Here is a 14,742-nt window from a genome sequence, read left to right as displayed (position 1 = left end):
ATATAGGGAATAGGGTGCCATTTGGGATGCGTCCATAGAGTTATGTGATGTACGGTGGTTGGTTCCACGCTCCCATGATGAATGGACTGTATCCTCTCCTGTTCATGGTTATCTGGGTAATCGTTCCTTAGACCTGAAGAGCTGAAGACCTGAAGTCTAAACTCCCAGAGCTAAAGTTTCAATCAAATCTAACTTTGCAACACAAATGCAGCTTGTGGAAAAATATATATATATATAAAAACATATGAAAACCAGAAGGCAGTGATGGGCCTTCTCTAGGTTCTAGCTGAGTGGGCTAAGCTAACACTGGGCCTTCTCTAGGTTCTAGCTGAGTGGGCTAAGCTAACACTGGGCCTTCTCTAGGTTCTAGCTGAGTGGGCTAAGCTAACACTGGGCCTTCTCTAGGTTCTAGCTGAGTGGGCTAAGCTAACACTGGGCCTTCTCTAGGTTCTAGCTGAGTGGGCTAAGCTAACACTGGGCCTTCTCTAGGTTCTAGCTGAGTGGGCTAAGCTAACACTGGGCCTTCTCTAGGTTCTAGCTGAGTGGGCTAAGCTAACACTGGGCCTTCTCTAGGTTCTAGCTGAGTGGGCTAAGCTAACACTGGGCCTTCTCTAGGTTCTAGCTGAGTGGGCTAAGCTAACACTGGGCCTTCTCTAGGTTCTAGCTGAGTGGGCTAAGCTAACACTGGGCCTTCTCTAGGTTCTAGCTGAGTGGGCTAAGCTAACACTGGGCCTTCTCTAGGTTCTAGCTGAGTGGGCTAAGCTAACACTGGGCCTTCTCTAGGTTCTAGCTGAGTGGGCTAAGCTAACACTGGGCCTTCTCTAGGTTCTAGCTGAGTGGGCTATGCTAACACTGGGCCTTCTCTAGGTTCTAGCTGAGTGGGCTAAGCTAACACTGGGCCTTCTCTAGGTTCTAGCTGAGTGGGCTAAGCTAACACTGGGCCTTCTCTAGGTTCTAGCTGAGTGGGCTAAGCTAACACTGGGCCTTCTCTAGGTTCTAGCTGAGTGGGCTAAGCTAACACTGGGCCTTCTCTAGGTTCTAGCTGAGTGGGCTAAGCTAACACTGGGCCTTCTCTAGGTTTTATCTGAGTGGGCTAAGCTAACACTGGGTCTTCTCTAGGTTCTAGCTGAGTGGGCTAAGCTAACACATTCTTGTGACGCAGTGGGCAGAGCTCGTGTTCGAACCCTGTTGGTCCCACAGACACATGAACAAGGAGGATACACAACCTACCCTCTCTGACTCCCTCCAGCACTTGAGGACGAAGATGTGAGCGTAGATGTCTTCCACACAGATCCAAGAGGATAAAGACAGAGAGGTGTCGGTCCAGACCCAGTCCATCACTGCACGCAGCTCAGTCAGGAACGGGATCAGACGGAACCTGGAAGGGGAGAGCGCACACAAACACACACAGTGTTGTGACACTGGCTCTCAAATTACAACCTATTTCTCAAATACAGTTTAATTGTGACTTGTGTCACAAGTCAAGTCAGATTCCTGGACTCAAGTACACTGGGTCACACTATAAAGGCGTATAGAGAGTAATTTGAGACTTACAACACTATACAATAGTGATTTTCTTCTGTATGTTGAATGTGTGAGTTGAATGTCCTACTACACCCTACAGTGTCCTAACTCAATGTTTCCCAAACTTGGGTCCTAATGCAGGGAACCTGGCCAGGTTTAAATTAAATTACTTTGGTGAGGAACACCAAAGAGCAGAGGTTCCCAAACTTTTTCATTCAGGCCCCCCCCCTTTTCCATCATTGGGGAACACCCATCCCACACCAGGTCTATTTCTATGGGAACAAGCACTGATCATGCCACGAATTGTTCCCTTGTCACGCCCTGGTCGAAGTATTTTGTGTTTTTCTTCATGTATTTGGTCAGGCCAGGGTGTGACATGGGGTTTTTGTATGTGGTGTGTAGCTTAGTGGGATTGTAGCTTAGTGGGATTGTAGCTCTAGTGGTTCTCAATGGTGATTGTAGCTTAGCTGAGGGTGTTCTAGTCTGTGAGTTTGCACCAGAGTCGTTTATTGGTTTTGTAGAGTTTGTGTTTTATGGCGTTGTGTGATTAAACTGAAGTGGTTCTCAATCAGAGGCAGGTGTTTATACACCTTTTGTCATCTGAACATTTTGGGAAGCTCATTTTCTTATTTAGTGCAGCCATATTTGAGTGACTCAAACATTGCAACAATATCAATCGTCTTTAAAAAAAAAACTGACATGGGGCTAGTTGATCTGGACATTTCTGACTAGTTCTATAACTAGTTCTATAACTAATGAGCTTTTAAAAGACAGTCTCAGTCCGGCCTTGCTCTACAGTAGTCGTAAAACTTCTTGCTATTTTTTTTATCGCATTCTAAAGTCTGAGTTGTGTTCTGATTTTGAGGGGTCCCTGATGAATCTGTTTTCACAAATCCGGGTCAGTGGCCCCAAAATTAAGCTGGGGAACCCCCTTGTCCTAACTCACCTTAGAAACCAGAAGAGTTGGTCAGTGGCCCCAAAATTAAGCTGGGGAACCCCCTTGTCCTAACTCACCTTAGAAACCAGAAGAGTTGGTCAGTGGCCCCAAAATAAAGCTGGGGAACCCCCTTGTCCTAACTCACCTTAGAAACCAGAAGAGTTGGTCTGTGGCCCCAAAATAAAGCTGGGGAACCCCCTTGTCCTAACTCACCTTAGAAACCAGAAGAGTTGGTCAGTGGCCCCAAAATAAAGCTGGGGAACCCCCTTGTCCTAACTCACCTTAGAAACCAGAAGAGTTGGTCAGTGGCCCCAAAATAAAGCTGGGGAACCCCCTTGTCCTAACTCACCTTAGAAACCAGAAGAGTTGGTCAGTGGCCCCAAAATAAAGCTGGGGAACCCCCTTGTCCTAACTCACCTTAGAAACCAGAAGAGTTGGTCAGTGGCCCCAAAATTAAGCTGGGGAACCCCCTTGTCCTAACTCACCCTTGAAACAGGAAGAGGTTGACGTAGTTGGTCTGTGGCCCCCAAAATAAAGCTGGGGAACCCCCTTGTCCTAACTCACCCTTGAAACAGGAAGAGGTTGACGTAGTTGGTCTGTGGCCCCCAAAATAAAGTTGGGGAACCCCCTTGTCCTAACTCACCCTTGAAACAGGAAGTGGTTGAGGTAGTTGGTCTGTGGCCCCCAAAATAAAGTTGGGGAACCCCCTTGTCCTAACTCACCCTTGAAACAGGAAGAGGTTGGCGTAGTTGTAGCTCTTGGTGAGGAAGTTACCCAGGACTCTGGTGGGGTAGCCACAGCGGATCTGATAGGCTGACAGCCCAAAGTAGATACACTTGATACAGTACCATAGCTTGGCTACTGTGTTCTCATTGAAACGCCTGCAAAGTGGACAGAGGTATAAATACTGTCAAGCAAGGTTACTAATGACAAACACGAATACTAATGATACATCCTTAATCAATCACGAGACCCCTACCCCCCCCTAAGGAGATCTGACCTAGTCCATTCATGTTTACAAAATGAACTAATTCAACAACAAATTTATTAAATCAACCCAATAAATCACATGTATTAACTAATTAACTTACTCCACAAGGTGAGTATTACCCTCTCAGTGACTCCGGGCAGGATGAAGAACATCCAGAAGTGGATTCCGTAACTAATTAACCAATTAACAAATTAACATCACAAGGTGAGTATTAACCTCTCAGTGACTCCGGGCAGGATGAAGAACATCCAGAAGTGGATCCCGAACACCAGGATAACCTGGAAGATGACCTTCCCCAGCACTGTCTTCTTGAGGTACAGGGCCCGGTCCACCACCATGGTCCCAAACTGGATCAGAACCATCACCAGGAAGGCTCCGGGAACCTGGTCCTCCGACAGGGACGACGTGATGTCTGCTCCCGCTGAGTGTTTCTGACAGAAAGGATTATAAAAGATAAGGTAAGATAAGAGGAAGTGATGTCTGCACTCGCTGAGTGTTTCTGACAGAAAGGATTATAAAAGATAAGGTAAGATAAGAGGAAGTGATGTTTGCCCTCGCTGAGTGATTCTGACAGATAAGAAAATATAAGAGGAAGTGATTATGAACAGATAAGGTAAGATAAGAGGAAGTGATGTCTGCCCTCACTGAGTGATTCTGACAGATAAGATAAGATAAAGGAAGTGAGTGATTCTTATAAAGGAAGTGAAGTGATTCTGACAGATAAGAAAAGATAAGAGGAAGTGTAAGATAAGATAAGGAAGTGATGTCTGCCTCGCTGAGTGATTCTGACAGATAAGATAAGAGGAAGTGACAGATAAGAAAAGAAAATGATACAGGTAAGATAAGATAAGAGAGGAAGTGATGTCTGCTCCCACGGAGTGATTTTGATAGATAAGAAAAGATAGGAGGAAGTGATGTCTGCTCTTGCTGAGTGATTCTGACAGATAAGATAAGGTAAGATAAGATAAGAGAAGAAGTGATGTCTGCTCCCATGGAGTTTCTGACAGATAAGGTAAATGTTCAAGTAACTGTCAACATTTCAACTAACTTTTCACTAACTCTGTGGGGATAGGGTTAGTGGATAGCTCTAGCCCTAGAGGACAGTATATACCACCAACAGAGACTAGACAGACCCCAAATGATGACTAGACATACCCCAACAGAGACTAGACATACCCCAACAGAGACTAGACATACCCCAACAGAGACTAGACTAGACATACCCCAACAGAGACTAGACATACCCCAACAGAGACTAGACATACCCCAACAGAGACTAGACATACCCCAACAGAGACTAGACATACCCCAACAGAGACTAGACATACCCCAACAGAGACTAGACATACCCCAACAGAGACTAGACATACCCCAACAGAGACCAGACATACCCCAACAGAGACCAGACATACCCCAACAGAGACTAGACATACCCCAACAGAGACTAGACATACCCCAACAGAGACTAGACATACCCCAACAGAGACTAGACATACCCCAACAGAGACTAGACATACCCCAACAGAGACCAGACATACCCCAACAGAGACCAGACATACCCCAACAGAGACCAGACATACCCCAACAGAGACCAGACATACCCCAACAGAGACTAGACATACCCCAACAGAGACTAGACATACCCCAACAGAGACTAGACATACCTCAACAGAGACTAGACATACCCCAACAGAGACTAGACATACCCCAACAGAGACTAGACATACCCCAACAGAGACTAGACATACCCCAACAGAGACTAGACTAGACATACCCCAACAGAGACTAGACTAGACATACCCCAACAGAGACTAGACTAGACATACCCCAACAGAGACATACCCCAACAGAGACTAGACTAGACATACCCCAACAGAGACTAGACTAGACATACCGCAACAGAGACTAGACTAGACATACCCCAACAGAGACTAGACATACCTCAAAAGAGACTAGACATACCCCAACAGAGACTAAACTAGACATACCCCAAAATAGACTAGACGAGACATACCCCAACAGAGACTAGACATTCCGCAAAAGAGACTAGACATACCCCAACAGAGACCAGACATATCCCAAAAGAGACTAGACATACCCCAACAGAGACTAGACTAGACATACCGCAACAGAGACTAGACATACCCCAACAGAGACAAGACATACCCCAACAGAGACTAGACATACCGCAACAGAGACCAGACATAAGACATACGCCAAAAGAGACTAGACTAGACATACCCCAACAGAGACTAGACATACCCCAACAGAGACTAGACATTCCGCAAAAGAGACTAGTCATACCCCAAAAGAGACTAGACTAGACATACCCCAAAAGAGACTAGACATACCCCAAAAGAGACTAGACATACCCCAAAAGAGACTAGACATACCCCAAAAGAGACTAGACATACCCCAAAAGAGACTAGACATACCCCAACAGAGACTAGACTAGACATACCCCAACAGAGACTAGACTAGACATACCCCAAAAGAGACTAGACTAGACATTCCCCAAAAGAGACTAGACTAGACATTCCCCAAAAGAGACTAGACATACCGCAAAAAGAGACTAGACATACCCCAACAGAGACCAGACATACCCCAAAAGAGACCAGACATACCCCAACAGAGACCAGACATACCCCAAAAGAGACTATACATACGCCAAAAGAGACTAGACATACCCCAACAGAGACTAGACCAGACATACCCCAAAAGAGACTAGACATTCCCCAAAAGAGACCAGACATACCCCAACAGAGACCAGACATACCCCAACAGAGACCAGACATACCCCAAAAGAGACTAGACATTCCGCAAAAGAGACTAGTCATACCCCAAAAGAGACTAGACTAGACATACCCCAAAAGAGACTAGACATTCCGCAAAAGAGACTAGTCATACCCCAAAAGAGACTAGACTAGACATACCCCAAAAGAGACTAGACATACCCCAACAGAGACTAGACTAGACATACCCCAACAGAGACTAGACATACCTCAAAAGAGACTAGACTAGACATACCCCAAAAGAGACTAGACATTCCGCAAAAGAGACCAGACATACCCCAACAGAGACCAGACATACCCCAAAAGAGACTAGACTAGACATACCGCAACAGAGACTAGACATACCCCAACAGAGACTAGACTAGACATACCCCAAAAGAGACTAGACATACCCCAACAGAGACTAGACATACCCCAAAAGAGACCGACTAGACATACCGCAACAGAGACCAGACATACCCCAAAAGAAACTAGACTAGACATACCCCAACAGAGACTAGACATACCCCAAAAGAGACTAGACTAGACATACCCCAACAGAGACTAGACATACCCCAACAGAGACTAGACATACCCCAACAGAGACTAGACATACCCCAACAGAGACCAGACATACCTCAAAATAGACGAGACGAGACATACCCCAACAGAGACTAGACATACCTCAAAAGAGACTAGACTAGACATACCCCAAAAGAGACTAGACATTCCGCAAAAAGAGACTAGACATACCCCAACAGAGACTAGACATACCCCAAAAGAGACTAGACTAGACATACCCCAACAGAGACCAGATATACCCCAAAAGAGACTAGACATTCCGCAAAAGAGACTAGACATACCCCAAAAGAGACTAGTCTAGCCATACCCCAAAAGAGACTAGACATTCCCCAACAGAGACTAGACATTCCCCAACAGAGACTAGACTAGACATTCCCCAAAATAGTCTAGACATACCCCAAAAGAGGCTAGAATAGACATACCCCAAAAGAGACTAGATATACCCCAAAAGAGACTAGACATACCCCAAAAGAGACTAGACATACCCCAAAAGAGGCTAGAATAGACATAAACAGAGACTAGACATACCCCAAAAGAGACTAGACATACCCCAAAAGAGGCTAGAATAGACATACCCCTAACAGAGACTAGACATACCCCTAACAGAGACTAGACTGGACAAACCCCAAAAGAGACTAGACATACCCCAACAGAGACTAGACTAGACAAACCCCAAAAGAGACTAGACATTAATAAAAAGAGACTAGACATTCCTCAAAAGAGACTAAACTAGACATACCCCAAAGTTAGAACTAACACAACGTGCCATGGTAACACAGGAGTGATGGTTGCTGATAATGGGCCTCTGTACGCCTATTTAGATATTCCATAACAAATCTGCTGTTTCCAACAAAGTCCTTTACAACATTAACAATGTCTACACTGTATTTCTGATCAATTTGATGTTATTATAATACACAAAAAAAACGTGTTAGAAGTTCAAAAACAAAGACATTTCAAAGTGACATCAAGTATCAATGAATGGTAGCGTAGGTATCCCTAAAGAGACCAGCATACGTACCCCTAAAGAGACCAGCATACGTAGTAAAGAGACCAGCATACGTTAAAGAGACCAGCATAAACCCCTAAAGAGACCAGCATACGTATCCCTAAAGTTAGACCAGCAAAGTACCCCTAAAGAGACCAGCATAGTAGTAAAGAGACCAGCATACGTTAAAGTAAAGAAAGCATAAGTTAAAGAAGTAGCATAAGTATCCCTAAAGAGACCAGCATACGTAAAGTAAGAGACCAGCATAAGTTAGAAGTAAAGAGACCAGCATAAAGTAAAAAAGAGAAGTAAAGTTAAGTAAAAAAGAGACCAGCATACGTTAGAAGTAAAAAGAGACCAGCATAAGTTAGAAAAGTAAAGACCAGCATACGTACCCCAAAAGAGACCAGCATACGTACCCCAAAAGAGACCAGCATACGTACCCCAAAAGAGACCAGCATACGTACCCCAAAAGAGACCAGTATACATAAGTTAAAGAGACCAGCAACGTAGTTAAAAGAGACCAGCAACGTAAGTTAGAAAAAGACCAGCATACGTACCCCAAAAGAGACCAGCATACGTACCCCAAAAGCAGAGAAGCCGAAGACGATGATGATGAAGTCGACGGTGTCGGCCAGGAACATTAGAACATAGACGTCTGTCACAGCGCTGTACTCTGGATGGACCAGGTTGTAGAAGAACAGACGGATGGGCAGGTACACCTCCATGGTCCTGGAGAGACAACGATAAAAATGCAATCAATCAACCAATCAGTCAGTCGATCAACTAATCAATCATTCAACCAGTCAATCCCACCTTTTGATAGTGAAGGTCTTGGCTTTGATCATCTGTTCTCTGAGTTTCTCCTTGATCAGCTGTTTCTTGGTCTTCTGCTGTACTGACTCGCTCCCGTCTCTATGGCTACTGTTCCTGGAGTTAGTGCTGCCTGGGGAAACCATGGCAACGCATGTTACAACCCTATTGTACTGTACGTAAATGAAGTTAGTAGTAAAGTAAAGTAAGTTCGTAGTAAAGTAAGTTAGTAGTAAAGTAAAGTTAGAAGTAAAGTAAAGTAAGTTAGTAGTAAAGTAAAGTAAAGTTAGAAGTAAAGTAAGTTAGTAGTAAAGTAACGTAAAGTTAGAAGTAAAGTAAAGTAAGTTAGAAGTAAAGTAAGTTAGTAGTAAAGTAAGTTAGAAGTAAAAAGTAAAGTAAAATAAGTTAGAAGTAAAGTAAGTTAAGTAAAGTAAAGTAGTTAGTAGTAAAGTAAGTTAGTAGTAAAGTAAAGTAAGTTAGAAGTAGTAAGTTAAAGTAAAAAAGTTAGAAGTAAAGTAAAGTAAGTTAGAAGTAAAGTAAAGTAAGTTAGTAGTAAAGTAAGTTAGAAGTAAAGTAAAGTAAGTTAGAAGTAAAGTAAAATAAGTTAGAAGTAAAGTAAAGTAAGTTAGTAGTAAAGTAAAGTAAGTTAGAAGTAAAGTAAAGTAAGTTAGTAGTAAAGTAAAGTAAGTAAGTTAGAAGTAAAGTAAAGTAAGTTAGTAGTAAAGTTAAGTAAAGTAAGTTAGTAGTAAAGTTAAGTAAAGTAAGTTAGTAGTAAAGTTAAGTAAAGTAAGTTAGTGGTAAAGTAAAGTAAGTTAGTAGTAAAGTAAGTTAGTAGTAAAGTAAGTTAGTAGTAAAGTAAGTTAGAAGTAAAGTAAAATAAGTTAGAAGTAAAGTAAAATAAGTTAGAAAGTAAAGTAAAGTAAGTTAGAAGTAAAGTAAAGTAAGTTAGAAGTAAAGTAAAGTAAGTTAGTAGTAAAGTACGTTAGTAGTAAAGTAAAGTAAAGTAAGTTAGTGGCTAAGTAAAGTAAGTTAGTAGTAAAGTAAAGTAAGTTTGTGGTAAAGTAAGTTAGTAGTAAAGTAATGTAAGTTAGAAGTAAAGTAAGTTAGTAGTAAAGTAAAGTTAGAAGTAAAGTAAGTTAGTAGTAAAGTAAAGTAAGTTAGAAGTAAAGTAAGTTAGTAGTAAAGTAAAGTAAGTTAGAAGTAAAGTACGTTAGAAGTAAAGTAAAGTTAAGTAAGTTAGTGGCAAAGTAAAGTAAGTTAGTGGCAAAGTAAAGTAAGTTAGAAGTAAAGTTAAGTTAAGTAAGTTAGTGGTAAAGTAAAGTAAGTTAGAAGTAAAGTAAGTTAGTAGTAAAGTAAAGTAAGTTAGAAGTACAGTTAAGTAAAATAAGTTAGTAGTAAAGTAAAGTAAGTTAGAAGTAAAGTAATCGGCAAGGACTAGGGAGTTTTTTTAGGATAAAAAGAAACGGAATAGAGCTAAGCAAAGTCCTAGAGGAAAACCTGGTTCAGTCTGCTTTCCAACAGACACTGGGAGACAAATTCACCTTTCAGCAGGACAATAACCCAAAACACAAGGCCAAAGATACACTGGTGTTGCTTACCAAGATGGCATTGCCTGTTCCTTAGTGGTCTAGCTACAGTTTTTACTTAAATCAGCTTGAAAATCTATGGCAAGACTTGAAAATGGCTGTCAAGCAACCAACTTTACAGAGCTGGAAGAATTTGAAAAAATAATATTATACAATCCATGTGTGCAAACTCTTAGATATTAGATATTTACCCAGAAATACGATGTCAAAGGTGAATCTAACTTGTATTGACACTGGGGTGTGAACACTTACAGCACCAGTCAAAAGTTTGGACACACCTACTCATTCCAGGGTTTTTCTTTATTTTTACTATTTTCTACATTGTAGAATAATAGTGAAGTCATCAAAACTATGAAATAAAACATATGGAATCATGTAACCAACAAAGTGTTAAACAAATCAAAATATATTTGATATTTGAGATTCTTCAAAGTAGCCCCCCCTTTGCCTTGACAGCTTTGCACACTCTTGGCATTCTCTCAACCAGCTTCATGAGGTAATCACCTGGAATGCATTTAAATTAACAGGTGTGCCTTGTTAAAAGTTATTTTGATTTGTTTAACACTTATTTTGGTTACTACATGATTCCATATGTGTTATTTCATAGTCTTGATGTCTTCACTATTATTATACAATGTAGAAAATAGTAAAAATAAAGAAAAACCCTGGAATGAGTTGGTGTGTCCAAACTTTTGACTGGTACTGTATGTAAATTAGATATTTCTTTATTTCATTTTCAATTGTGCCATGTTTTCACTTTGTCATTATGGGGTATTGTTTGTAGATGGGTAAAACAAAAAGTCAAATTAATCCATTTTGAAATTAACAAAAATGTGGAATAAGACAAGGGGTATGAATACTTTCTGAAGGCACTGTACGGTGCCATCAACCAGATGACCAACACGTCCAGCTGAAACAATAGCGGCCTCCGATGCAGGGGAAAGACCAGGACGTTTAGGAGTAGTCATAGCAAAGACACTGTGGACGAGATCTCCACCTGCAGATCTGTCTTGTAGAAATGGGCGTGCTACTGTTCATGATTGGTAGATTTATACTACACACCGTCGTAAGTCGCTCTGGATAAGAGCGTCTGCTAAATGACTTAAATGTAAATGTAAATGTAAACGTAAATGTAAATGTAAACGTAAACGTAAATGTAAATGTAAATGTAAATGTTAACTGACTTGTAGATGAACGTCATACTCAGTCGGACAGTTTGATAAAAGCTGAAGGACAAGAAGCATCAATTCACGTCACAACAGGTCGAGGGTTTTTTGTTTTGGAACAATGCAGCAAAATAAAATGACATGAGTAAAAAAAAAAAGTTTTAAAAACGTTAGTAGTCACGGCGATTTGTGACGTTAGAATAGTTTCTTATTGATGCTTCATTTGGATCGGTTTGGGCTCCCACAGACCCACGCAACTCACATTTGAACCAGGGACAGATCGGTAAATCTTTACATCCCTACTAAGTAAAGTATGGAGCTTTATTCAAATAAAGTAAATTGTAAAGTACTGTAAAGTACTGTAAAGTACTGTAAAGTGCTGTAAAATGCTGTAAAGTAAAGGTCAAGTCAAGTCAAATAGTTTTCCTGACCTCTCTTGGAGCGTACAGAGTGGACCGAGCGGTGGGAGATATGAGACCCTCCACTGGAGCTCTTTCTTCTCTGGTAGGTCTGCTGCTGTGGCTGGGGGTTGTGCATGGGGACGTGTACAGAGTCCACGGAGGTGCCCATGCCCAGGTTTATAGACCCGAGGGTCTGTGTGGACCCCTTCCTCTCGCGGGGGGTGGAAGGGACGGGAGTGGCCTCCATCTCCCTCCTCTCATCGTCTTCTGACTCAGAGTTCCTGCGGAGGATCTCCTTCTTGGTGTCATTAAGGTTGTCTTCGTCCCATAGACCATGACACTATGGCAGGACAGTACAAAGAAGAGACACAAGGTAGAGGAGAGGTTAGGTATGATGGAACTTTGAACAAACAAACAATTACATTGTTTTAAGAGTTGTAAGCAATGACTCTCGATCGTATCAATCGGCAAACCAAAATCACAACATGATAGTTCCTTATGAACACAATACAATCCACTACACTATGCACTATACAATACACCATACTATACACTATACACCATACTATACACTATACACCATACTATACACTATACACCATACTATACACTATACACCATACTATACAATACACCATACTATACACTATACACCATACTATACAATACACCATACTATACAATACACCATACTATACAATACACCATACTATACACTATACACCATACTATACACTATACACCATACTATACACTATACACCATACTATACACTATACAATACATACACTATACACCATATACACTATACACTATACTATACAATACACCATACTATACAATACACCATACTATACACTATACACCATACTATACACTATACACCATACTATACACTATACACTATACACCATACACTATACACATATATAGTTATACACCATACTATACACTATAAAAGATGACTATACACCATACTATACACTTACACCATACTATACACTATACATACTCATACAATACACCATACTATACAATACACCATATATACAATACACCATACTTACACTATACACCATACTATACACTATACACCATACTATACACTATACACCATACTATACAATACACCATACTATACACTACACCATACTATACACTATACACCATACTATACACTATACACCATACTGACAATACACCATACTATTATATACCATACTATACAATACACCATACTTTACACTATACACCATACTATACACTATACACCATACTATACAATTAATATACACTATACACCATAGTGGAGGATACTATACACCATACTATACAATACACCATACTATACAATACACCATACTATACAATACAGGTCTGTATACAATACACCATACTATACACTATACACCATTGTACACTATACACCATGACTATACACTATACTTATTTTACACCATACTATACAATACACCATACTATACAAAAACCATACTATACACTATTTTCACTTTTATACTATACAATACTGTCATACTTGAACAATACACTATACACCATAATACACTATACACCATACTATACAATACACCATACTATACAATACACTATAGAACTTACACTATACTATACACTACTACAATATTTTTACCCCATACTATATATGCTATACACCATACACTACACTATACACTATACACCATACTATATACACTATACTATACACCATACTATACACTACACCATACTATATACTATACACTATACAATACACCACACTATACACACCATACTATACACTATACACCATACTATACAATACACTATACAATACACCATACTATGCACTATACACCATACATACACTATCACTATATAGTTCTCCCACTTATAGGCCTGTAATTTACATCATAGGTACACTCATACTATACCTTATATTGCAGTTTCAGTCTTCCCAGCCTGGTGCAGGTCTACACTATACTTTTTGGTCTTGGCCATAGTGGAGTTTGGAGTGTGACTGTTTGATGGACATGTGTCTTTATACTGATAACAAGTTCAAACAGGTGCCATTAATATATACGAGTGGATACAGGAGCCTCTTAAAGAAGAAGTTACAGGTCTGTGAGAGCCAGAAATACACTAGGTGACCAAATACTATTTTCCACCATAATTTGCAAATAAATTCATTATAAAATCCTACAATGTAACTGGATTTTTTTCTCATTTTGTCTCATTTTGTCTGTCATATACACCTGTGATATACTCTCTCATCTTTTTAATACTTGCACCTGACTAAATACTTACACTATACACTATACTATACCTTATATAATATACTATACACTATACCTTATATAATACACTATACTATACACTATACCTTATATAATACACTATACACTATACTATACCTTATATAATATACTATACACCATACCTTATATAATACACTATACACTATACCTTATATAATACACTATACTATACCTTATATAATATACTATACACTATACCTTATAAAATACACTATACACTATACTATACACTATACACTATACTATACACTATACCTTATATAATACACGATACACCATACTATACCTTATATAATATACTATACACTATACCTTATATAATACACTATACACTATACTATACCTTATATAATATACTATATACTATACTATACCTTATATCATACACTATACAGTATACTATACCTTATATAATATACAATATATACTATACTATACCTTATATCATACACTATACACTATACTATACCTTATATCATACACTATACACTATACTATACCTTATATAATATACTATACCTTATATAATATACTATACCTTATATCATACACTATACACTATACTATACACTATACACTATACACTATACTATAACTATATAATACACTATACAATACATTCATACAATAAGCTCCAACTAACAGAATCCAGAGCTGTATCTCAGCCA

General features: G+C 39.8%; 1 protein-coding gene across 1 annotated transcript in view; it reads right to left on the bottom strand.

Annotated features, from left to right (window-relative positions):
• Positions 1-14,742, bottom strand: part of LOC118377407 (piezo-type mechanosensitive ion channel component 2-like) — a gene marked incomplete at its 5' end in the record, with an annotated part of 307,558 nt that overhangs the window by 29,094 nt on the left and 263,722 nt on the right. Inside the window, 6 exons of the mRNA XM_052477385.1 lie at positions 1,231-1,378; positions 3,184-3,342; positions 3,669-3,883; positions 8,378-8,525; positions 8,610-8,739; positions 11,790-12,099. Coding sequence (XP_052333345.1) covers positions 1,231-1,378; positions 3,184-3,342; positions 3,669-3,883; positions 8,378-8,525; positions 8,610-8,739; positions 11,790-12,099 — 1,110 coding nt within the window. The remainder of the gene's footprint in view (positions 1-1,230; positions 1,379-3,183; positions 3,343-3,668; positions 3,884-8,377; positions 8,526-8,609; positions 8,740-11,789; positions 12,100-14,742) is intronic.

The sequence above is a fragment of the Oncorhynchus keta genome, chromosome 23 (assembly GCF_023373465.1).
Source record: "Oncorhynchus keta strain PuntledgeMale-10-30-2019 chromosome 23, Oket_V2, whole genome shotgun sequence".
Classification (NCBI taxonomy): domain Eukaryota; kingdom Metazoa; phylum Chordata; class Actinopteri; order Salmoniformes; family Salmonidae; genus Oncorhynchus; species Oncorhynchus keta.
This window is presented reverse-complemented; position numbering and strand designations above follow the sequence as displayed.